General features: G+C 45.4%; 1 protein-coding gene across 4 annotated transcripts in view; it reads left to right on the forward strand.

Moving 5' to 3' along the window:
• Positions 1-24,118, forward strand: part of tpst1 (tyrosylprotein sulfotransferase 1) — a 31,998-nt gene that overhangs the window by 2,774 nt on the left and 5,106 nt on the right. For all 4 annotated transcript variants that reach the window (XM_076035884.1, XM_076035885.1, XM_076035886.1 and 1 more), the window contains exons 2-3: positions 7,300-8,346; positions 16,832-17,030. In XM_076035884.1, the coding sequence (XP_075891999.1) occupies positions 7,490-8,346; positions 16,832-17,030 (1,056 nt within the window). In that variant the 5' untranslated portion in view covers positions 7,300-7,489. The remainder of the gene's footprint in view (positions 1-7,299; positions 8,347-16,831; positions 17,031-24,118) is intronic.

Here is a 24,118-nt window from a genome sequence, read left to right on the forward strand (position 1 = left end):
AAATTTTCTGGGTAGTACCTAGATATGTATATTAAGACTAGAGCTGAAGCAGGTGACTGCAGTGTGACTGCTTTTGCCATCATCAGGTCCAGAAATATACAACTCAACTTGATAACAATACACATACTTTAACTAGCCCGGACCTGGGACCTTTCTGTGTGGAGTTTGCATGTTCTCCCTGTGTCTGCGTGGGTTCTCTCCGGGTTCTCCGGCTTCCTCCCACACTCCAAAAACATGCATGTGAGGTCAATTGAACACTCTAAATTGTCCGTAGGTGTGCATGTGAGTGTGAATGGTTGTCTGTGTCTATGTGGCCCTCCGATGAACTGGCGACTTGTCCAGGGTGTCACCCTGCCTTTGCCCTAAGACAGCTGGGATAGGCTCCAGCAGACCCCCGTGACCCTGAATAGGAATAAGTGGGTATAGAAGATGGATGGATACTCTAACTACTACTTCTAACACTACTTCTAGCAAATAGGACATTATGTCGTGTATCCTGATACCATGAAAACTAATAGTAATGCTGCGTTTTGGTTCCTGTGGCAGACAGCAGGTATTCGGGTTGGCGGTGGAACAGCCCGCTTGCTAAACTTCTTAGGGTCTTGGAACAAAGTCCACATTGCTTCACCACGTGGTGTTTTTTAGTGCCCGTTTGAATTGTTAGCACCCGGATCAGCAGCACATTGAAGGGGGTCCGGTCCTGACTGCCTCCAGTGTGTGAAGTTGTGTTAAGACATGAACATAGTCCCGTTGAACAGAGAGCACTTTCACATTCCGTGCTCAGGAGAAAAGCTGGCTGCTGCCTTCAACCATTTAGCACGGCCACCAGAGGAACACTCCTACACTCGGAGATAGAGTCTCGCTGACTTCCCATTTGAATATCTGAATTCATACTAGCCCCCCCGCCCCCTCTCCCACAAATCACAACACAGACGCAATACGCACGCTGACTGACTGGCAGATTTACTCCCTCGCATTTCTCAGCCAGTCACTTTGCTGATTAGCGACGTGTCATTCACTGTTTACAACCCCTGCTTTGTGGCGCTGGTGTGTACATCTGCTTGGTCGTCTGCCAAGGTGTGGCTGATTTACCAGAGCGATGCGTTCCTTTCAGCGGGCAGATCGAAATTGATTGTGCCGCTGAAGGCATCGTGCAGTCATCCAGCGCTGCCTCAGTGTGCCGTGAGATTGCTTTTCTTTGGTCCCGGCCTCGCGGCGAGCTTCTGGGGATCGTGCGAAATGAAGGAGTGTCTCAAGTTGAGGTCCCGCTGATCGTCGCGTCCAGAAGGATGCAAAATCTCTCCGCGTCTGAGAGAGCAGTGAGCAGAAGCAGCAGTGCAGGAACCTCCCACCACTACCCCCGAACCCGGGACCTGTCAGTCTCAGGCCAGTCAGTCCACCGCAAGGCCACTGAGCCTGTGAAGTGACGGCTCACTTTAATACACTGCCTTCTGTTATGTATGAGTAGAATTGTTATTAACGTCCGTGCACACCCTGCTGTGGAAACCGCTGGCTGTCTGTGGCAGATGCATTAGACAGTATGTTTACATCAAAAAGACAGCGCCCATTACAGCTAGCACAATACATCAGCTGCTATTAGCGCATATTATTCTAGCGTAAGACTGTGAACGCTGACTTGTGTGCAAGAGGAACTGGTGAAGAGGAATGTGGCTGGAGTTGGAACGTTTGGTTGTAATTGAATACTGGTTCAAGAGTCCCTTCAACATATGACAAACCATGAATCATAAAGACTCGAGAATCTTTCTCTCAAAGGAAAAAAACAAATAACAATTTTTGTTGCAGCATTGTTAAGTGTAGATGGTAAAGATCAAGGTGGACTCAAGCATTTTCCCGATGATTCACACGAAGGTGTTGTTGACTCTGGTATACATGTATGTTTCTTTAACATCATTTCAAAGTGTTCAGTCAGTTAGAATTGCGTTTTTGAACCTGCCGCTTTCTTACAGGAAGTCAGAAATAGTCGTGACGCGGTGGTGTGAGAGATGCGTCGCTTCCTGAGCCCAAGGTGTTAAATCCTTCTGTCAAATGTCATTCGAGCACTGTTGCTGCTTTGACTAAAAGGCTGTGGAAATATTTTATTCTTGTTTCAGTTGCATATAACTGGCAAACCTTTTACTTGAGCCTTGAAGCACGACATCTGGTCCATTTATTAACGTATCAGCATAAATGTAAATCAATGCATTAACAAATTGGGACAGTCCAAACTGGGTAAATTTAATTGAACAAAGTAAACTTGGGTATGACACATAATTGCAAGTGGAACTGACAGATACTGTAAAATACAGAGGCCAAACAAATTATGACATTACAGACAAAAAATACAACCCAGAGCTCGGTTTGTGTATCAAGTGTGTATCATACACACAGTATAAATGTGTGTTCACTGCTCCAGAGCATGTGCTCTGCTGCGTAGTCGGCGCATTGTTAAAATGTCAAAGTTTCTTTTATTCTTCGGTTTCTCAATTTAGGATGGGAGAGACTGAAGTCATCTGCCTCCTCCTGAAGGTGGTTGTGTTTTTGCTCAACTGAACGGAAGGACCACCAAAAAAAACAACAAAAAAATGCTACTTCTAATTTAAAATGACAGTTTTTATGATGGCATAGATTCATATAAAACATTATATGAATTGGGCTTTATGCAGGCTACTGTGTAATTAGCTACATTTTCCACTATGCTGTTGTGATCGAAAGCTGTCTGCAAAGCGGTAGCCGGCACAGTACTGGGAGTGTCGAGCCTCGCCTTGTACCATTTTCAGCCTCATTATTTCACCGACGAGAGAAAAATGGGGTTATGTCCGGTGCATTTTGAATTAATACATTTGTGTCGCTGTCGGCCCTGTATTAAGATTAACATAAGAGAAAATCAGTTTTGCCAGGGGTTCCCCCCCACCCCCCAACCAACCCCTCCCCACCCCCACCCATCCTGCGAAACGTCACATGTTCTCAGCGTTAATTGCACACCACCCACCCTGGGCACACAGTCCAGGCCGATGCAGGTCATAAACTTTTGATGCGTTTCCGTGCGAATGAAATCTCTCAAGAGCACATCGCAGACATAAGGTTTATGCAAATATAACTGTGGACAAGGGAAGAGCGAGATTGCGCTCACGCGCTGTTCCTTTTTGCTTGTTGTCCCTGCAGATACTGCTGTTGAGTGTGAGTTGAGCGTGTGCCATGACCAGGAAGACGCACAACAGGATTAACTTGTGCATGATGATACAAACGTAAACAAGTGTGTGGCTCGGAGGCAGAGCATTCTGCTCGCTGGCCAGGCTGGGTTTACCTTCTTGAACCGCATGATTTACAAGCCGGACTGAGGGCCAGAGGTTGTTGACGAGGCCGCTGCCCCGCTGATTGATTTTCCAGGAATGTGCCAAATCATGACATTTAGTTTGAGATTCAAGAGGGCCAAGTTAATTCTTCAAAAAATATTTTTTTTTAGATCTGAGCTTTCGTGGCACAATGTAACCGTTACAGAGAACAATCAAACAAACCTTTGACCTCACAGACAGATACAGATTACATTGTAATTTTTTGAAATAGTTTCCCGCAGTCTTTTCCAGCTCATCAGTTGTGCGGGCGTCTCTGGGTGGCCCCGGTTATTAAGTGTTGATGTGGTTTGGTTTCACCGTCGCCCCGCAGAGAGCAGCCTCAGCCTCCTCTGCTTCCCCTAACAGATCAATGGAAGGATCTCCTGTGAGGAGGAGACCATATCGGTAACAGGAGAGAAGAGCCTCAATTAATTTAACACAAACACGTTTCAGCCCCGGTGTAAGTTGTAACACTACACTGCCGCCAACCTCGACCGCAGACTGTTTGCCGGTGAAGCACCCAAGATGCAAGGCAGAGACCGCGGCCCACGTCTGGACACTCTTGTCCATCATTTTTCTATGGACAGTTGAATCACTACAAAAAAACAAACAAACAAATACAATGGCTCCTTTGTCATTGAGCCATGTCCTTCTCTCTAGACTTGCTCACCAAGTAGTGCAACCCTTGATATTTTTTTTTAACCTTTTACCATGCGGTTGTCACCTTTCTCCAGTTTCCTGCTTTGTTTCCTGCCTGACTGAATTGTCTTTAAATGTTAAAGATGATGAGCCACAGAACACCTCCATCTTTCTCCATCATTTCTTTCTTAACAGTTAATGAGTGTCTGTGTGCATGCGTATGTTTATATAAATTAATAAATATATATGTATAAAAATGCATATGCGCATATTTGTGTGTCTGTGCAAATATATGAATACATATACATATATATTTATATGTGTATAAATGTATGCATACATATGTATGTATGGAGACTGAAAGTTTTAGAAGTTGACTTTCTTGAACTAGTAGCAGTCTTACAGAAAAGAAAAGAGGCCTCTGTTGTTCCTCTGCTAATAAACCCGGTGTCGGCAGCATGCCTAAGGTTGTGACCGTCCCCCCTCCCCGTGACACCGAATCACCAAGGAGAAGACGCAGAGATGTGAAATGGTGTGGGTGGGCCGAGAGCGAAGACAAAGCCTGACGACAGGAAAACGTTTGTAGAATTCTTCGAGCCTCGCGTTCGAAGCTTGGTTCAACAGGAAGCGGCACTCACGAGGAGGCTAATGCGAGGAATTAGCTGTAATGCCGTGTCGCGGAATACTGCTCACTTGTTTGGTCACCTTTTAACAGTCGGCGGGGGGCGTGTTTGCATAGGAGCAGCAACGACCCCTTGGTCGCACTGAGAAAATGCTGGCAACGTAGCGTTAGAGGAGTAACAGATGGTAGAGTGGTGCATCACACTCCCCTGCCCTGCCCCAACCTGGCTGCGCTCATTTAAATATGCCACACATTTAATGACGCTGATGGGCCCAGTGTGTCAAGTTGCATATAATGGTAAGAAGGAAAAATGATTGTTAATCAAAAAGTAAGAAATTGTAAAAAGAAAAAAAACGTAATGATTGCGTTGTGTTTAGCGATTTTTCGTCAGTAAACTTCTCAGACTATGAGAGTTAGGGGAAAATAGCATGAGCTAAAATTCCAGTTCTATGTTCTTACGTTATCATTATGTAATGAAATCCAGTTGGCCAACTAGGTGATCATAGTACAGATGAAGGACCCGTGTCTAGAAAACGAGGAACTTCACGAGTTGTGTAGGCTCCTTTTTCTTGCCGCTGATGCTCTTATGGTTTGGTTTTCTGGTTTTTGAGATTGGTCGGTTTCTTCACCGACCCTTGAAATACACACTGGTGACAAGGCACATCTAAACACAGAAGCTTGTGCAGACTTAATGGTCTCTTTAAATGTCAGACGCACACCAGAGCACCCAGTGGCACATGGAAGCCAAAACGGTTGCAAAATCAAAACCTGATGAGCTGGAACAAATAAAGAGGACCGTGGCATGCGTCATCCGGTGGAGTCGTACCCGGGCCACTGCGACTCAACCAGATTTCTGACAGGAAAGAAGGTCAGCTGCATTTGGTTCATTGCCCTGCTCTGATGAACAGCACCCTGTCACATTCTGATGTCACAGGCCCTGCTGGCTCTGAACACTGCCAGACCCTGTAAAGCATCACACTCATCACCCTATTAGAATGCGTGGACTCGTGATGGGATGGGCAGTTCTTTTCCAAGTACCGAACGACTCGAATTTACGACAATAAAACGATTTGCTCACTGAATCGATCACCTGAAGGCAGTACGTTGGATCCGACAATGTGGCGAGCGATGGGTGTTACAAATGACCTGCATGACTCGGTTACATGATCTCCACAGAAACACTTCATTCAAATTTTGTGGCAAGTTCAAATGGGTTGGTACAATTGTGGAATTTGGGGCAGATTTTAAACTCACAATGTGGCGATGACAGAGGCACATGTTGGTTATCGTTGTTAGCCCTGACCAGTGTAGTGATAGTTCATATTGTGAAAGCACAAAGAATGTTACAGTCGTGTTGACTCAGCGGTTTGATAAGTCGGTAAACAGACAAAGAGGTAAGCACGTGGTGCTTTATCACTTACTTTTGGCATATAATAAAACACAAGGCAAGGCTGTGGAATGGAAATAGGTTAACCGCTTTATTGGACTCAGGTGATCGTACTATATCTCAGTTACTCAAGGGCCGACCACCACATGAAATACATAATTGTGCAAAATAGTTTTCTAGGCATGTTCAATGCTACTTGGGTACACGGATGCAGGTGATGTGATTTGCTGGCAAATTATTGTTGGACTCGTCGCGCTGTGCATGTCAAGAGGTTGCACCCTGTTGAGTTGGGTTTGCTTTGGAAGTCCAGCAGTAAGATGGTCCAAACTAACAAACTGAACGTTTGCATATTGTGTCAACTTGTAGACAAAGTTAGAGCGTCTATCTACAGTTCAGAGACCAAGCCGATCTATGGTTGAGTGCACCCAACATCCAAGCCTGTATTTTTAGGTGAGAGAAACCTAAAACGAAATGAAACCCAACTAACCTTGCAGATCATTAACTTGTTTTGTTAATCTTAACTTTTGCTTTCAACATGAATGCTGTTCCCTTTTCCATCTTCCATCTTTGCTTGTAAAGTCTGTGTTTTATTTTTTATATATATTTTTTTTACTGATTTGTTTAATTTATTACAAAGATTTAACTTCTGCGTAAGCAGTGGGGTGCAATAATTCTAAATTTCTCATTTGAAAAAGAATTGAGTGGCCAGAGACCAGTTTATGACTTGCACCATGTGCAGCTAAGATAAATTTTTATCAGTGTTACTGCAGCCTCGGTGCATTGCAAAGGTCAAAAGGTAAAAAAAAAAAAAAAGTGGTCGATTTGCCATTTTACTGCCGTTCTCTTCCTGGGTTACTGTTGAAAGAAAGTTCCACAAGACCTGTAAGTGTAACGACAGGCCCGTGCAGCAGTAGCTTGCTCAGACTTGCCGTTGTCGGAACCCCCTCCTCTCGCACCTCAGCCATTTGTTCTGGAAGCTGACTCTGGCTGCAGGGCAGGCGGCCAGAAACCCCCACCCCCAAATAAGCCGTTCTAAGCCTGCAGCTTTTAGTTCCCAGTAGCAGAGGAAAAGCAACATTACCCAACTTTGGTGTTCAGGATCTCTCACTCCCTCCGTCTTTCTCTGTGTGATTATGTGTTGTTGCTGTATGTAGTATGAATACACATTGAAAGGGAAAGTTTATGTTGCGTATTGCTGTGCAATGAATATGTTAAAGGTCCAGTGTGTAAAATAGTACCTTTTTGATTTGATTATTACCATTTTGTTTTTGAGTCTCCATCACTGATTGCGCCCTCTCCTGTCTTTGTGTCCCACCCAGGCCTAATGGAGCTCGGGACCGGACACCTGCTGTGCACACGGGAGCTCGACCCATGCCCGGTTCCCCGCAGAGAACCATAAAGGGGCTGGAATCTCGGCCACCCTTCAGCATCTTCACTTCCCCAACCCCGCTCCCCCTCAAACCACCACTGCGGCCACAGTGACGCCCGCCTGTCGGTGACCGTTGGACTATGATCGGCAAGCTGAAGCAGAACCTGCTGGTGGCCTGCCTGGTCATCAGCTCGGTGACCGTCTTCTACCTGGGCCGCCACGCCATGGAGTGCCACCACCGCGGGGAGGAGCGGAGCCAGCCGGGCGGCATCCTGCCATTGTCGGCGCTGGGGGGCAGCATGCGGACCGCCTTGCGGACGGGCCGGAACCTCAGCACGCCCTTCGTCTACAGCAAGGACATGCCACTCGTCTTCATCGGCGGCGTGCCCCGAAGCGGCACCACGCTGATGCGGGCCATGCTGGACGCCCACCCGGAGGTGCGCTGCGGCGAGGAGACGCGGGTCATCCCGCGTATCCTGGCCATGAAGCAGATGTGGAGCCGCTCGGGCCGCGAGAAGATGCGGCTGGACGAGGCCGGCGTGACGGACGAGGTGCTGGACGCTGCCATGCAGGCTTTCCTGCTAGAGGTCATCGTCAAGCACGGCGAGCCGGCCAACTTCCTGTGCAACAAGGACCCCTTTGCGCTCAAGTCGCTCTCCTACCTGGCCAAGATCTTCCCCCGTGCCAAGTTTGTGCTCATGGTGCGTGACGGCCGCGCCTCGGTCCACTCCATGATCTCACGCAAGGTGACTATCGCCGGCTTTGATCTGGGCAGCTATCGGGACTGCCTGACCAAGTGGAACCGCGCCATCGAGACCATGTACAATCAGTGCCTGGAGGTGACCGACAAGTGCCTGCCGGTGCACTATGAGCAGCTGGTCCTTCATCCCGAGAAGTGGATGAGGACGCTGTTGAAATTCCTTGACATTCCGTGGAATGATGCCGTGCTCCACCACGAGGAGCTCATCGGGAAGGCCGGAGGAGTTTCCCTCTCAAAGTAAGTAGTGTCTTCTTTGACGTGTTTGTTTTTTGTTTTTTTTTCAAACTCATCTCAGGTCATCTGTCAATCTTTTAAAACCTGGGGTAGTCATGTAATTTGCAACTGCCATTTCCCAGGCATGAAAATACCTGGCATTTTATAAAATCACAGAAAGTTTTGGAAAAGTTGGGAAATTTGACCGTGTGCCTGATGATCTAGCAGGATTTATTTGCTGTTCTACCGTAACGTAGGCTATGCATCGCCGCTACGTCTCGTGTCTCCATCAATGCTAGGCCTCCGTGAACGGAATAAGCCTCGCCGACTAACTCCACCTGTGTAGTTTTGGTGTAGGGGTGCAACGGTTTCATATTTTGGTGTACAATTATAGTCTGAGAAAAAAAACGAGATTTTACGGTTTTACGATTATTATTATAGACATCACACGGGTGTCGCCAAACTTTATTTGCAATGGGCCTCATGATGGAACTGCATCGTGTCGGCGGGCCATGGTTCGTTGGGGGGCGTTGCTGGTTGGAAATTGCGCTGTCGCGCTACGCTAACGTGTCGGCAAAGTTACGTGCTGCCCAAGTTTCGTTTTGGGGGGGGGGGTTTATGACTGCCTTCACGCGGGCCGGACAGAATAAACCAAGTCTGACTGTATGGTGGGATTTCCCTTTAGAACAGCAAAACATTAATGTCCTTCTTGTAGCCAAAATGCTCCCACACTGCCGACCGCAGACGTTTTTTTGTTTTTTTTTTGGTGGAAAGAAGTCGTTTTCGTTCGGTCTATCTGCCTGCTCTGCAACGTCTGCCATTAGCTCTATTCTAACGTAGCCACCATGTTTAGCTAGCTGAGCTCCCACCACTACAAGAAACGTGTGTGTGTTGTGGTACGCCCGCTAAATGGGCCGTGCGGAATCAAAGCGAGAAAGAGACAAAGGGAACGTCCCGGCTCCCCGACTGTTGTGAGCGGAAATAACCGGTTTTGATGAACGTCTCGGTTAAATTAACCGCGACGTTAACCGCTGCACCCCTAGTTTGGTGTAGCTCCATAACTGAATAACAGACTGGATTCAGGGCAGGGCGCAGCACCACAGAACACATATTCAACCTGACGATTACCTGTGAGAAATACCTGCAGAATCAACAGAACCTCAACCACGTGTTCTTGGACTTCAAGAAAGCTTTTGACCGGGTATGGCATGCTGCACTGTGGGCGACCATGAGGAAATACAACATCAGCCCCAAACTTCCAGCAACTCTACAACAAACCTTCTATTCAACGGAGCGGTCAGAGACTTGTTCCAGACAACAATTGGAGTGCACCAAGGATGCCTTCTCTCTCCTTTTCACTTAAACATCTTTCTGGAGCGCATCATGATGGATGGCCTGGTAGACCATTAGGGAACTGACCAATCACCAACCTCCGTTTTGCGGATGACATAGTGGGGCTAGCTGGAGAAGAAAAAGAAGTTGCCAGCCTAGTGGAAAGGCTTGACAGGTGGTGTCCCTTCCTTTATGCTGGTGAAACTTGGACACCTACAGCAGAGCTGCAGAGGAGAGAACAGAGCATGGAGATGAAATGCTACAGAAGAGTCATGGGTATCTCCTACACCCAACATGTCACTTATGAGGAAGTCTGGCAGAAGACCATTCAAGCCATCAGCCCACATGATGACCTGCTCACCACTGTCATAGAGAGGAAACTTAGGTGGTACGGCCATATCACCAGATCCTCTGGCCTTTGCAAAGACCATCCGACAAGGCACCGTACAAGGTGGCAGGAGACGAGGGAGACAAAAGAAAAATTGGGAGAGACGACATTGGAGAATGGACTCACTTGAAGCTCAATGAGGCAATGAGAGCTGCCGAAGACAGAGAGGGATGGAGAGAGCAGGTCAGCAGATTGTCTGCGGTGCCCCAACGAGCCTCCGGAGTTACGGTATAGCACAGTGCAATACTGTACAGTTTTGTGTAATTGATCACCTACAAATTTCTTCTGCATTTACCTTAATATTTTAAGCAGTTATTGTACCAAAAAGTAATTGGCAAAGGGTTCACATGTCTTTAAAGTACGAAAACTCTGTATTAGCTGTACATAATAATTGGTGGGGTTATGGTCACGGAAATCCCATGCAAAGGTCATGGAAAAGTCATGGAAAATGAGCCCTGCAAGTTTCGTCTCACTTTGTAATCGTGCAAAAAGGGATATCAGAGCAGCCAGGGTGCAAACGAGGCCTTCAGGAGAAAAGGCGGTGAGTCATCAGACCTTCTGTTTAATTATAGTGGCTCCCAGATTATTTGGGCCAAGTTTCCTTGTTTGCTCTGTAATTGTAGCCACAGAGCATTGCCCCAAGCATTGTCACTGCTGTTTTGATCCCCTTGGTTTGTGGATTTGGGAGAGTCAATGCATCTGCACTGAGCCCTTTAATTACGCTCTTTGATTTTAGAGCAATAGCAAAACTCATGGCCAAACTCACCCCTTTTTAAGACCAGAGTGCCTCTTTTGCACAGCTGTCTCCTGCTGTGTCTTGTTGTTTTAGCTTCGAATGCACTACTTTGCAAAATCGGGGTCAGTGGCTGCTTGTATGTATATTTGCTTGTATTTACTACCAGTCGGTACATGCTGACTCATCTTCCATCTCTGTCACGGTGTGACTCATTTCCGGCTGTGAAGTCTGGGGTGCCTTGAAACTTTACACATTTGAGGAAGCCGTCACTGCTTTGATTTATCCACCTCGATGAAAGAGGGATTTGTGCAGAGTTTAATTTATTTTGTCTAATTTGTTTTTGAAATGGAAATTTTGCAGATTTACTAAGTCATGAATTGCACATGAACCCAACTAAAAAAAGAAAAAACATCCCATTTTACAAAGTAATCTTCGCCCTGAAGGGGATCAACATCCATCACGTTTTCTGTGCAGGAGAAATCGCTAGGATGCTCACCCCCACCCCTTTCTTAGCTCCAGACTTCTCCTCTCACCTTCTAACCTCTGAGGGAAAATGACAAGCAGGCAGGAAGCAGTCTGCTTCTTGGTGTTACCATCTATTAAAGTCCCTTTAGGTTTTCAAAACAAACACGCACCTCTGGCCTTTGAAAAATTCCCCCGCCCACCTTCTCACACAACCTCCCAACTTTTTGGACATTTCATCTGGAAATCAAACATCCCACTGACGTGCACAGCAAGCCGCCTGCTCATTAGTCACTGGGAGTGCATGAGATGATTTCCGCGCCGCTGTTGTGGAAGGCAGGTTTTCTCATTTTCGCCCAAGTGGTGGTTGCCTTGGTTTCAGTGTTTTCGGAGGGCTTGGCTGGAAGTCATTGAGGAAATGCTCCTGGGGTACTACCTCATTCCTTGCCTCTACCCCCCCTCCCCCACCCCCCGCCCCGACCCCCACACTCTGCTACCACCCTCTTCCTGCCACGTAGCACCAGAGCACGCTTCATATCCTCTGGAGACATTTAAGCCATATTTTGCTTGGCTCCGCCTTGGATTTGAGATGAACTTTGGACTGATTATTATTACTGAGGGTTTTCTTCCTGCTCGTCTGTCTTGCGTCTTCACTTGCCATTTCCCCAGATGCACCCGAGGCTGTGTTTTCTTTTTTTTTATTGAAAAAGTCTGGCAACATATTTCTCTTATCTCCCTTGTGTTTTTTCATCCTGCATTCCACGGCTTTGATCCGGTGGACGTGGAGGGGAAGCTGAGGCAGAAGCAATATTTAGAGGCACGGTTGGGAATTCAGTTCATTTCAGTTCAGAATTTTACAGCCGCCCGTCGATGCAGACAAATAGTCAACGATTTATAACAAGAATACAGTTGACTTTTTTTGTCAACTTTTTTTTCCGAAAAAGACAAGCACCAAAGGACCTTCGGTGCTGGACTGGTGTCATGGAAACTCATGTCTTAACGAAAGGCATACTGCATGCAACAGTATGTAAAGCGCCACACAAATTGCAATATTCTTTTAAAATAAAGTCTGTAAGTAATACAGACACGGTTGTTAAATGCAGCTGCCCTAAGCATCATTTCATGCCTCTTACATGCCGTGTAAGAGCTGCGGAACATGATTTGAAACACATTATTATGCTGCCACTTCATGCCACTGTGTTTTACACGGGCACTGACCTGGGCCTGTGACCCGACCACATCCTGCATAAACTTTTATAGAACACTGGGGTGGTTGCAACTTCTTGGGTTGCTCCACTTGCTGTCATTCAACATGAAAAAGCTTTGCTTAAAAAAAAACAAACAAAAAAAAACTTTAAAAAATATAAAATGATACTGAAGTCAAATGTTGTGTGTTGTTCAGTGTTTTTTCTCTCCTTGGAACATTGACATTGTTCAAAAACAATGAGAAGTCATCCCAGGCTGTGTCACTTTGCGTTTTCTCCCTGCTGACTTGAAAACGAGCAGCGATATTTGGCTTTGGTAGCTCGCCCTGGCAACGCTGTGGCAGCATCAGAGAAACCCTCACGACTGGTCCTAATGGAGGAATGTTATTTTTCCGAACTCAGCGGCTCAAAACACTGGGAGACTGAAGGACTCTTGATGGGCGCAGATATCTGCTGACACATGATCTTGAACCTACTTGTCAAAGCTGAAGGGCAACCCTCGACACTCTGAAGTCCACTGCACAGCTGATGCTTTACAAACAAGCCAAGCATACTGAAGTGACTCTATTTGTCAATTGATTACAGTGCAAAGTTTGAAATCACAATCACCTGTATTGCTTTTTCCCTTTTAGATATAAATCGTGCTACCTTTTTTGTACCAGCCGATTTTCATTTGACTAAATACGACTGAGTCCATCTGAATATTTTTTAATACCATTATGTACTATCAAGCTGTTCACGCTCAGGGCAATGCCAATTTTAGGCCCTTATGGATTTGTTTATTCCAAGATATTTGTACAAAAAAAAAATTGTTAAAAAAATTACTAGTCAATCAGTGTTTGTGTACAAAGCCAACACGCCAACCAACAACAATTATTTGGAATGCAGAAGTCAAAATTAAGTAAACTAAAGTGTATGAATAAACTTTGGCTATAGAAAAAGCCATCAATCTGTTCAATGTCAACACACAATCGGTTCATTCCATCGCTTGAATTGTCAGTGTTTAGATGAAGTCATGGAAAGAAATGCAAAAGGCTGACAAACACAAACCAGATACACGACAACCACATAGTGAAATGTTGTTTTTAGTTGGATGAAGACAGATTGAGGGGTAGACCTATTTTTTTATCTGTTTTTTCTTATAAGCCACAGCTCTTACTAGCTCTGCTTGCCATTCAACCCTTCAAGTGAAAACAGCACCTAAAAGCCTTTCCTATCATGCTAACATCATTCAAAGTGGCTCGTCCTTATTTCAAAGACCCAGTATCAGAGGTTGAGCAGGTATATGCTGGTGATTCAGAGGTCCAGTGTGTAAAATTTGATTTATGATTTTTATATTGCTAAAAGCTCAATATAATGCCTATAAATATATTAATAAAAGTGTATACTCACTGTACAATAAGTCATTTGGTCTTCCTACCCGTACAACAGTTCTTATTTATATAACAGAACGTTTCATATCCAGGGTGAATGCTTCTGAAATAAATAAAGAGCTGGACATAAGTAGGTTTATGTGCGAAGGCCACTGTAGTTCAATGGCAAGCCCGGGAGAGGGAGGGCTAGTGAAAGAGTGTTGCAATCTAAAATGTAACCATTTGATGTTGCTGTTTCTTCTCAAAATCTCCAAATGTTACACACTTAAGTGATTCAGTTTGCGAACTTGAGCTGGGCTCAACATTAGTTTTTTAGTGCCTCTTCTTATCTCAAATGTGCTGTTATTTACGTGTACATGTATATGTATTATACGTGAAATGCTTTTTCAAAAAGTAAAAAATAAGGATGTTGATGATGTGATTTTCAAATCCACCTCTGGTTTTGATTGCTTGTCAGTGACTGAGACCAGTGAAACACAGTCGAGTGTTTGCCACAAACATATTGCCAAAAGGCCAATAGTGCAAAAGGAAGCTGAACCATTCAAGAGCTCATCTTAAGGTGCTGTCAGGTGTGCTGTGATTTTTGAACGGAGAGACCACGGCAACTCTCAAGTGCTCTTCCGCTACGCTACGACAACACCAGCTTGAAGTCACTTGCTTGTAAGAGCTTCTCAGAAGGACACAGGATCCTTGTCTTTCATAGCACTCTTTCCCCATCAATAGTGTCTAGACATAGGGAAATCTTGTGGGGCCTGTGTGAATAACGCACGGTCTGGTAAACCGTTTTATTTGCACAGTTGTGCTTCTATTTCCAAAATCAGCGACGGGGGAAAAAAAAAAATCTTGAACCAAAATGCATTTCAAGTGCTGGCTAGAGGATGCGGGCTGGGGACGATAAGAGCTGTTTGGGATTGAGATATGGGTCTGTGGTCATTTGGTGCACATGACACCTCTCCACAAATTGATTCCTATTAAATATTGATGTTTTTGTGGATCATAACCAGAACCCTCGGAGCTGAACAGAGAACGTGCGTGGACAGACTGTTTTAGCTTGCATGATTGTATCAACAGTGCAAAACTCACTCGATGATCAATCATTTCTAACTAACTCATGTAGCGATTAAAAACATTTGTATGTTTTGTACCCCTACATTTTTCAATGTATTTATTCTTCTAAAAAGCAACAATAAGGCTTTGGTAATATAATACCTTTCCCAGAAATGGCTTTTGATACAACATCAGAGTCCAGCCACAAGTTGCCTTTGGGGCTGGGGGGGGGGGGGGGGGGGGGCTGCATTTTACCATCCTAATTGTTTTGCCCCACTTCCATTGAAGTTCTCTGCCCACAGTGCATTAAAGTCAACCCCCATGACACCTGGTGCGGGATGCCTCCCGAACCCTCGACAACCGCCGGCGCTCTTTGCTCTCCGCAAATCCCACAGCGCGAGGGTCTCTATCTGTATGAAAATCTCAATCAAGAGGCAACCAGGCCCCCAGAGCCGGACCTTGTCTCGGCATTAACATCAATTACTCGGCCGTGATTTAGTGGAGACCCTGCCCGGCTGAGTGTCTTGCTCCATTACCTATCCCAGGACAGTGGGCCCTTCCGCCCGCCTCCCCGACCCTCCCACCCAATTTTGGACCTCTATCCCCTTCACTCTTATCTGCCTTTGGTGATACAGAACACCACCTTGGGTAAAAGCAGGCCCGCCGATGAATAATTGACGAGCTGGAGGCCATTAGAGGCATCAGCCTGAAGGGAAGTGGTCATGTGATGGACAGAAAGGTTTTCTGTCACGTTACTTTTGATGCTGAGAAGGGTGGGTTTAAGTCTGTCGTGCGGGCGGAAAATTATTTTAGGTTAATGCCGAGAAATGGGACAGGTGGGGTTGTTTTGAATTGTTGTTTGAATTATCTTGGAATTACCTTTTCTGTCAGGATTGAACAATAAATAACAAAACCAATAACCAAACCAAATAAATCAATAATTGAATATGGATTTTTAATCAATATTAAAGTAAAGAAAGAAATTACTTTTTTGTTCTTATCTACAGGTTAATCCATTGGTTATTTCCCCCCCAACTGCTTTTGTTTTCTTTCTTGGATTTGTATTTCAGTTTTTGGTGGGATTTGGTATTTTTGCGAGTCATGGCCAGATATGGACTGACTGTGTGTTTTGAAGGCTCGAAGGTCCTGAAGGCAGTTAATCACTTGTTTCCAAAGAGTGGAATCTTGTGGAGCAAAAGTAAACTTACCCCCTTCTCCTGCCAAAGAAAGAAAGCTGTAAGAAAGCTGATATCTGTCGGAAGAAACTGGGACTCTTACATGTTTTTATTTTCAAGAGTAAAAACGTGGTTTGTTTCCATGTGTTGACATGTAGCATAGATGCTTCGCTCTTTCGTCTATATTATCAGCATCAAACATCAAGCAGAGGTGCGTTCGCTCCATTTAGTCTTGGCCTCCATCAGTTCATGCTTTACGTCAACACTCAGCAGCCTCCTTGGTTTTGATGGAGTCGCCCGAAGTGATTCTCCACCCATTTGTTTGCAGAGTGCATGCTCGGATCGCGGCCCATCTCCTAGAAACCATCTACGGCGTTCTGATGAGATGAAAGATGAAGCAAAAAAAAAAAAAAAAATAGCTTGCTCTATTAATCATGCAGGAGTCTATGCTCGCGCAGTGTAAAGATTCAATTGCAAAGTAAATGGATTACGGGGAAGTGATTTGCCATACTGAGGCATAGGCTTGGACAGAACACAGATAGATGGATGCTTGACCTCAGGCATTAAAAAAACATTTACCAGAAGATGGTGTAGCCTGGATGTGAGTTACGTAGATGGCATTGCATTGCAGATATCGTACGTACTGAGAGTTACTGAATCATCAAAAAAACAAAAACAAATGCCTCCTGCCCTCTGATATCTTCCCGTTTTTGTGGACGCCCCCACCTGAACTAGCTTCCTACCTCAGAATGCGGCAGATTTTAAATTCTTGCCTTCGTCTGTTTGCCCAGGGTGGAGAGGTCCACAGACCAGGTCATCAAGCCCGTCAATGTGGAGGCCTTGTCCAAGTGGGTGGGGAAGATCCCCGCCGACGTGGTGAGGGACATGGCCGTCATCGCCCCCATGCTGTCCAGACTGGGCTACGACCCCCACGCCAACCCCCCCAACTACGGCAGGCCTGACCCCAAAGTCCTGGACAACACCAGAAGGGTGAGTCAAGGCTGCAACTAATCCTAACACGTGTCAAAAGGGCCCCCGTCAGCACAACACAACACGGCCCTGGTAATATTTAAAGAGATGCAGTTATATAAAAAAAAATGAAAACTGACTTTTGATTCCCTATTAAATTTATCACTAAGAATCATTTAAATTAAACCTGTTTCTTGGCTAAGTTTCTTATTCAGGGAGAAGTAAATACACATAATTAATTACTCGCACAAGGGCGTACTAGAAATGTACAGGCAGCTTCAAGTTCCACTAACCTTACAAACACCAGTGCCATTTAACTGTAGTCTTTATGTATCAAAAATACTGCATATTGTTATCAAGAAACTGAAATGACATTTTTTTCAGAATATTCCTCAGCTGTTTTCAACTTCAGCAATTGATTTTTTCCCCAACAATATGCACATTCTTTTTCACTTCACCTTAAAAACATATTGTGCATCACATCTCTTCAAATTGATGAAAGTCAAACAACAATCATAGGCACATTTCTGTGAGCACCAGCCCTTACATAAAGCCTGTGTTTGGGGCCATGACTAAGAAGCTTTTTTGCGTCGGCAGCAATGTCCTCTCCAGACATCAACCCCCCTCACCCCCCCACCCCCACCCCCTGCTCCCCCTCCACATTTTGGGACGCTGCTTACTATTTTTGGAGCAGAATGTTTTATTAGATTCCTTTCGTCCAGCCCGGATCACACGCTGGATGAAGTGTTCCTCGGCTCCCTTCTTTAGGTTGCGGTCGTAGCTGCCGGACTGTGCGGCTTGTCTTCAGTAGTGGTCTGCAGAGGTCTCAAGGCTCCCCTGGCGACGACCTTTCATTAGAAATACCTTGCTAGTTAAATAGGTGGTTGGAAGGACATGTTGTCCTACCTAACGCGGATCGTCAGTACTGCGAGTAAGAAGACTTCATTTTTTACGCGACACTTGGACAAGCGTCTCTATTTTTTCCATCGGTAAATTGTGGCTTGTGTCATGAATTGGTGGTAACTTCTAGGAGCTGCTTTTGGTCGAGTGAAGATGTTTGGCATTGTGTCCGTTATCAGGGCAGCCACAGACTTTTCCTGTGTTTGGACTGGAAGCTTTGTGATAGCTGACATGCTGTGCCTTCAGACCCTTTGAATCATTTTTTCCAGATTTGACCTTTTACCCTGTTGGACTTCAGTCCAAAAACTTTTGTGACTGATTTGTTGCCCAGTCTGAAGGTCTTTCCAGGAATCTTTTTCCCCAACAACATCAAGTTCAGATGTTCCAGTCGGTTTCTTACATGCAACGCTCTCCGAGCGAACCCGAGATGTGAAATGCAGATTTCCTGCTGAGAAAGCACTCAGACCCCAACCAAGTACATCTGTTGTAGAGATGTTACTGGATGTTACAAGATGTACTGATATAAGAGTTCTAGTAATAGTTATCAACTCTCAGAACTCTTGATGGTTTTGTGTATGTCTGTCCCTGAGATTCTTTTTCGGACTGCCAATGAATTAATTCATTGTGTGTTTTTTTTTTCTTTTTAAAAATCTAAACCCTAGTGGTCACAGCTATCAGGGTGTGGGGCCACTCTGTTTGTTGTTTTTACATAATCACAGAAAGGACCGTGTGCGTCCAAATTAATGTACAAGGTTCACAAGAGGTGGAGGAACGCATGTTTAAATAATGTAAAGCAGACACGGCGAGGTCAACGTTCTGGTGGCTGCAGAGTGAGTGTAACGTGAGGAGGCGGAGGATGACCCCACCTGACAGTTAGTGCTTACTCTGCACTAACACCTCCTACTGGCAACAGAAAACAACACGTCTTGGCAGGGATTCTGTTACGATCGAAATACCTTGCGCTAAACATCCTAAGCAATTGTGTATGTGATGGCCGCATCATGAATGTTTGAGAGGGCCACGATGCCACCAAATGGAAACAGGAAGACTTGTATGGCAGCTGTTGAAATCACTTGCACTAAATGTTTTACCTCCAGCTGTCAGACGATTAATTCTTTTAATCACGATTAAGCTCGGAATTTTCATAGTTAATCGCAATTAATCGCACCTTGATTTGCAGGAGAATAAACGATGTTTGGGTGACGAAATAAGAAAGAAAGATCAAACGCTTCTGCCGGACCGGTTTTGGGAGCCTCGAGCGCCCTCAAAGCGGCAGCTGAAGGAACGCCTGTTGACGACTGGTGTATGTGGCTGCTTAAACCATTCGCTGGGTGAATTGCCCAAAATAAACACAGCTAATGTTAGCAGGGTGCCGTGTAGAAACACAGCTCTACAACATGAGGACCTGACTGCAAGCGAATGGAAAGGGGGGGGGAAACAAATCATCGTTGTGTTTAATCTCATCACGATTAACGCGGCAACGCCGACACCCCCGGTTTCAACCCGGAGTCATCAACTCTTGTTGTGAAGACACGTCCAAGCTGGAGGTGCGACTGATCCACTTTCATTCTTGACTCTGATTCAATGTCAGTTATTGGGTGTGATTGATCCGTCCACTAACTGCGTCACAGATCCATTCTCTTCTCTACAGTTTTTAGTGCTTCTCAACGCTGCTTAGTGACTGAAACCGTCTGCACAAGTGCCACGAGAGCAGCCGAGCGCCTCGGCACTTGGCTGACTCATTATGTCCACGGAGTGCTGATATTTTTGTTTTGACTCGACCAAAAGCGAGACGGCAACTTTCAATGTGAGTATAGGCCAGCTCCTCGAGGAACTGAGTAACGTTGCGTAACTCACCGCAACCAGTTAAATTCAACATCTGGAGCAATTTCACACAGAAGATCACCAGCATCCCCTGCAGTTTGTCTGTCTGGGACCGAAATAAAGGCCGACCGGAAGCTCGTGGACATTTGCCGTGTGCCGCCGCGTCCATGAACGGATGTTTGCTACTGGTCGTGACTCGGTCAGTTTGCCGTGTGGAAATATCGAGGTCTTTAGGCCAGATTGAGGGTACGCCAACACTTCTTCTTTTTATTCCCTAACACTGGATTGCTTTTCCAGTTGTTTTGAGGGGGAACCAAATGGGAACAGGCACGTAACGAAGGAATGGATTTTGGTGCAATTTGTCATGTTGTCTCATGACTCAAGTGGAAACCATTTGCAGTTAGGAGAAGGGGATTTTCTTTTCTTTTTTTTTTTTGGTTCTTGTCGAGGTGGGAAAAATGTGTCTCACTGCTAATAGAGATGGAAACTGCAGCTTTCCATAAGTTCCCGAGTCAACGAGATGCTTGCTTCTTCTCTGGCAGCTCCCACAGGTGAACTTAATCTGAGTAGACCTCAGTCATGCAGCATTATATTGATGCCCTTATAAGTATGAATTAATTCCATGACGTGTATTTATTGGTGACTCCAAAATGTCACACACCTTTAAACTCCCGTTCCTTCAGCACTTTCACTGACGACCACTTCATTGTACAGAGAACCCTGCTGATCAGTCATTGTTTGAAATAGACACAGCTGCAAATGATGAAAGTAACAGTCGCACGTTTTTCTTGTTGTGACGAAAACATCCCCGGGCAGGCCTTTGTTCCACCCTCTCAACCATTACAGCCAGCTTGTTTTTAGCCCTTCTGGACCTGCGAGGAGCAAAGCATCAGTTTTATGAGGAAGCTAAAAACAATTCTAGGAGACCTTATCAAACAAACAGCGTAAAGGGAAATGGGATTTGTTTTAATGTGCTATCATGTTGGTCCCGAATGCACTCAAGGGTTGGGTGGATGTTTTGTGGAAGGGTAATGGCCGGCAATCCCAGGTTAATGTTTTTCAAAAATGCCCGTCTGTCTCTCATCATCTTCCAGAAGCAGGAAGTCCTCACGTCTGCGTATTCCTTCCCCTGAAACGGCTCCCACTCTGCTCACAATAGGTTGACATCATCTCTCCATGACCACACGTTGGAGCTTGCTTTTTTTCCCCTCTTTTCACCCAGATTCATGCATCTGTATGTTGTTAGGGGGATTTCTTCCCCCCCCCTTGCAGGTTGGATCGTTTCCTCTCCGTCCCCCGGCCTCACTCGTTTCCCACCAGCAGTCTGTTTACTCAGGAACATGACTGTTTAAGAACAACATTTATAGAGTGTATAATCTGGCTTTATCCCAGCAACATCTGCATGTTGTCTGCTGGTGGCCTTCATACGAGGTATAACATGTGTTTTAAGGACCCAGTGGAATCCAATTTCCCCCAAATTTTGCTGTTTGTATTTGAATTTATTAGAAATTCTCTTTTAGCCTTCAGGCTAATTAGGGAGCGAGTGGCTTGATGTTACCACTTGAATTGACTGTCATTCAGAAATTGCTCTTTAATTTGAGTTCAAGTTTGCCAACTTTGCCAGCTTCTCCAATGACTGCTTCGATTAGCTTAAGTGGTATGAGAGTGAGTTCTCTCCTCTCCTCTGTTGCTAACTCCAGGATTATTCCTCATTACCCCCAAAACAGAGATCAGTAAAATCAAAATTAGGGCCACAATATTCCATGTTCAACAACGGATTCAAACCACAGATTTCTTCTTTTTTTTTTTAATTGATTCTGGGATTTTGGCTGTGATTCTGTAGCAGTTGCAGAAATCACAGAACCCTGTTTTTGTCTCACAAATGCAGGTATCCTGTTTTTGTGAAACTTTCTGATGTTTTGGGGTATTTTTTTTTACTATCCACATGCACTGTTAATTTACTTATCAATTGGCTGAGTCATAACTCCTTTTGTATATTTTATGTGTTGGCCATTCCAGCTCATTTGTCTTTCTCAAGGCCTTTACTTACAGAAGCTCTATTCTGAGGTCTTTACATCTTCTCCCGGCTCAATTCTAATATATTATTTAAGGAGGAGATCCTCCCTCGGTACAAGGGGAGGGTCTTACTTTACATAATTCAAGACAATTCTCGACAGTTTGTCTTACTTCTGCATAAGACATCAGGCCACCAGCCCCGAACTAAATCCTGCGATGAGCCACATGTGGAAATGCTCTGTCTGCAGTCTGGAGTTTTCACCCAGCCCAAGTTTGAGGGTTATCCCTCGGCCTCGTCCCATTTCCGATCTCACCGCCGAGTGTTTGGCCTACATAGCCGCTCAGCAGGGAAACAGTTTGCCAGCACTAACAGAGCGAGCTATTTGTTTACCGTGGGGACAGAGGGGGACTGATAGTCTGGTGGAATCTTGACTCGTAGGGAAGCGGCCTTATCTTAGTGGAGTGAAAGCCTTGTGTAAAGGCAATCCCTTTAAGAGGAGTTTGCCCTGTGGTGAAAACAGCCAATAGAGTCGATGTGTATCTCCTTCAAGTGTCTGTTCTTTGGAGGATTTAACCCTAGCATCTCCAGGGAGTTCTGTTCAGACAAGCACAGATTGAGCTGGAGCGCGTCTGTAGGTCGGCGGATGTTCACTCTAATTAGGTCCTCCTCTTATCTTGTTGCACATATAGGCTAATAATGTCCATCTGTCATTAAGAGGTTTTTTTTTAAAGTTGGTTTTTACCATATTCTGTTGGAACGCTATGGGAAAAATCTCATATTTTTAAGACTTTGTTTAACACCTAAAATAACTGAAAATCAAGCTAGCCTTTAATACCGCTAAGGGGGAATAATGGCTCAAGATCAGACAAACCTCTGAGATTATCTGACATGTTGCAGGAAGTGGCCTCACATCTGCTAGATCATGGCCCACACCTGATACCTAAACACCCTTGTATATTATACACTGTGTTTCCAATCGTGAAAGACGACATAAAGTTACTTGGTGTGAGAGAAGAAGATACAGAGGACAGGGTTTGACGGAAGCAGATGGTTGGCTGTGGCCAACCCCTGAAGGGAATGCCTGAAAGAAAAAGAGGACGACCATTGACTGACGTTGACAACTCTGGGACCTGTTCTGCTGCTTCACCTCTGGCTTCCGCCTGAATGTTTAGGTGACATTGAGTTACTGGGATCAATAAGTCAACGCAACGGTTTCTTCACAGCAGCAATATTTTGATTGGATGGATAGATTGAGACTTTGAAGCAACCTAAGTAGACCAGTAAGAGACTATTATTGTCTGTAGAGTTTTTTTCTTTTTGTCCAGTGCCTGGATCTCAAATTCAGCATCAACGTCTGTTTTCAGTCACAGCAGTCAGCTGTACAAAGTCAAAAAGAAGAAAATGACCACAAGTACACAAATTACCAACCACACCCTAACAACACAATACTACAGCAATAAAACAACAGATTGGAAAATGGATCCATGCATTTTGGAGAAGGAATTATGAAAGTGACCCCGCTCACCTCTTGACCACATCTACTGTATGCTTATCTCATCTTTTATACTTTTAAAAATATAAACTGTTTATCCTACACAGTGATGTTATAAACACCCCAAGCAGTTCTAATTGTGTAAGTGCATTGCAGTTTATGGTAAGGCTGCTGTGAATGTGTCACGATGAGTCATGTTTTTCTGGAGTCTGGCGGTGGGGTCATCCTCCGTCCCCACCCAGGCCCCATTGAGCAGCTTTAGAGGGCTGCAAGTAGCCGAAGCATTCCCTTCTGCTGACGATGGCTCCACGCTGGCAGCGTTTCAAACACACTTGGCTCCCGCCACGGCAGACCCCGGGGGAAAGGGAGGGCGCTCTGCTTAGTTAGAGGGAGCTCCAGTCATAACAGTGAGGCCGAACCGTTGCAGCGTTTGGTTTGGCCGCGTTGGCAGCACCAGCAGGCCGCAGCAGCAGGCCTCGGCTGAGCCGCCTGTGTCGGCCGGGGCTCTGCTGAGGCCTGCTGCTGCGGCCGCGTCCTGCCCACCTGCACCGCTGACATCTGCGTGCCTGCGCGAGCTCTACACCGTTCAGGCTAGCAGTCGGAAAATCTTGTGATTCTATTGTGGCTGAAGTTTGCAACAACATGGCAAGAAGAACTGTTTATGTTGCACATATGGGAATACATACATATACCGGGATATATGATGAATATGATGAATACACATACTTTAACTAGCCCGGACCTGGGACCTTTCTGTGTGGGGTTTGCATGTTCTCCCTGTGTCTGCGTGGGTTCTCTCCGGGTTCTCCGGCTTCCTCCCACACTCCAAAAACATGCACGTGAGGTCAATTGAACGTTCTAAATTGTCCATAGGTG

The sequence above is a fragment of the Nelusetta ayraudi genome, unplaced genomic scaffold (genome assembly GCF_046127955.1).
Source record: "Nelusetta ayraudi isolate G7.1 ecotype Tasmania unplaced genomic scaffold, CSIRO-AGI_Nayr_v1 ptg000048l, whole genome shotgun sequence".
In the NCBI taxonomy this organism is placed as follows: Eukaryota; Metazoa; Chordata; class Actinopteri; order Tetraodontiformes; family Monacanthidae; genus Nelusetta; species Nelusetta ayraudi.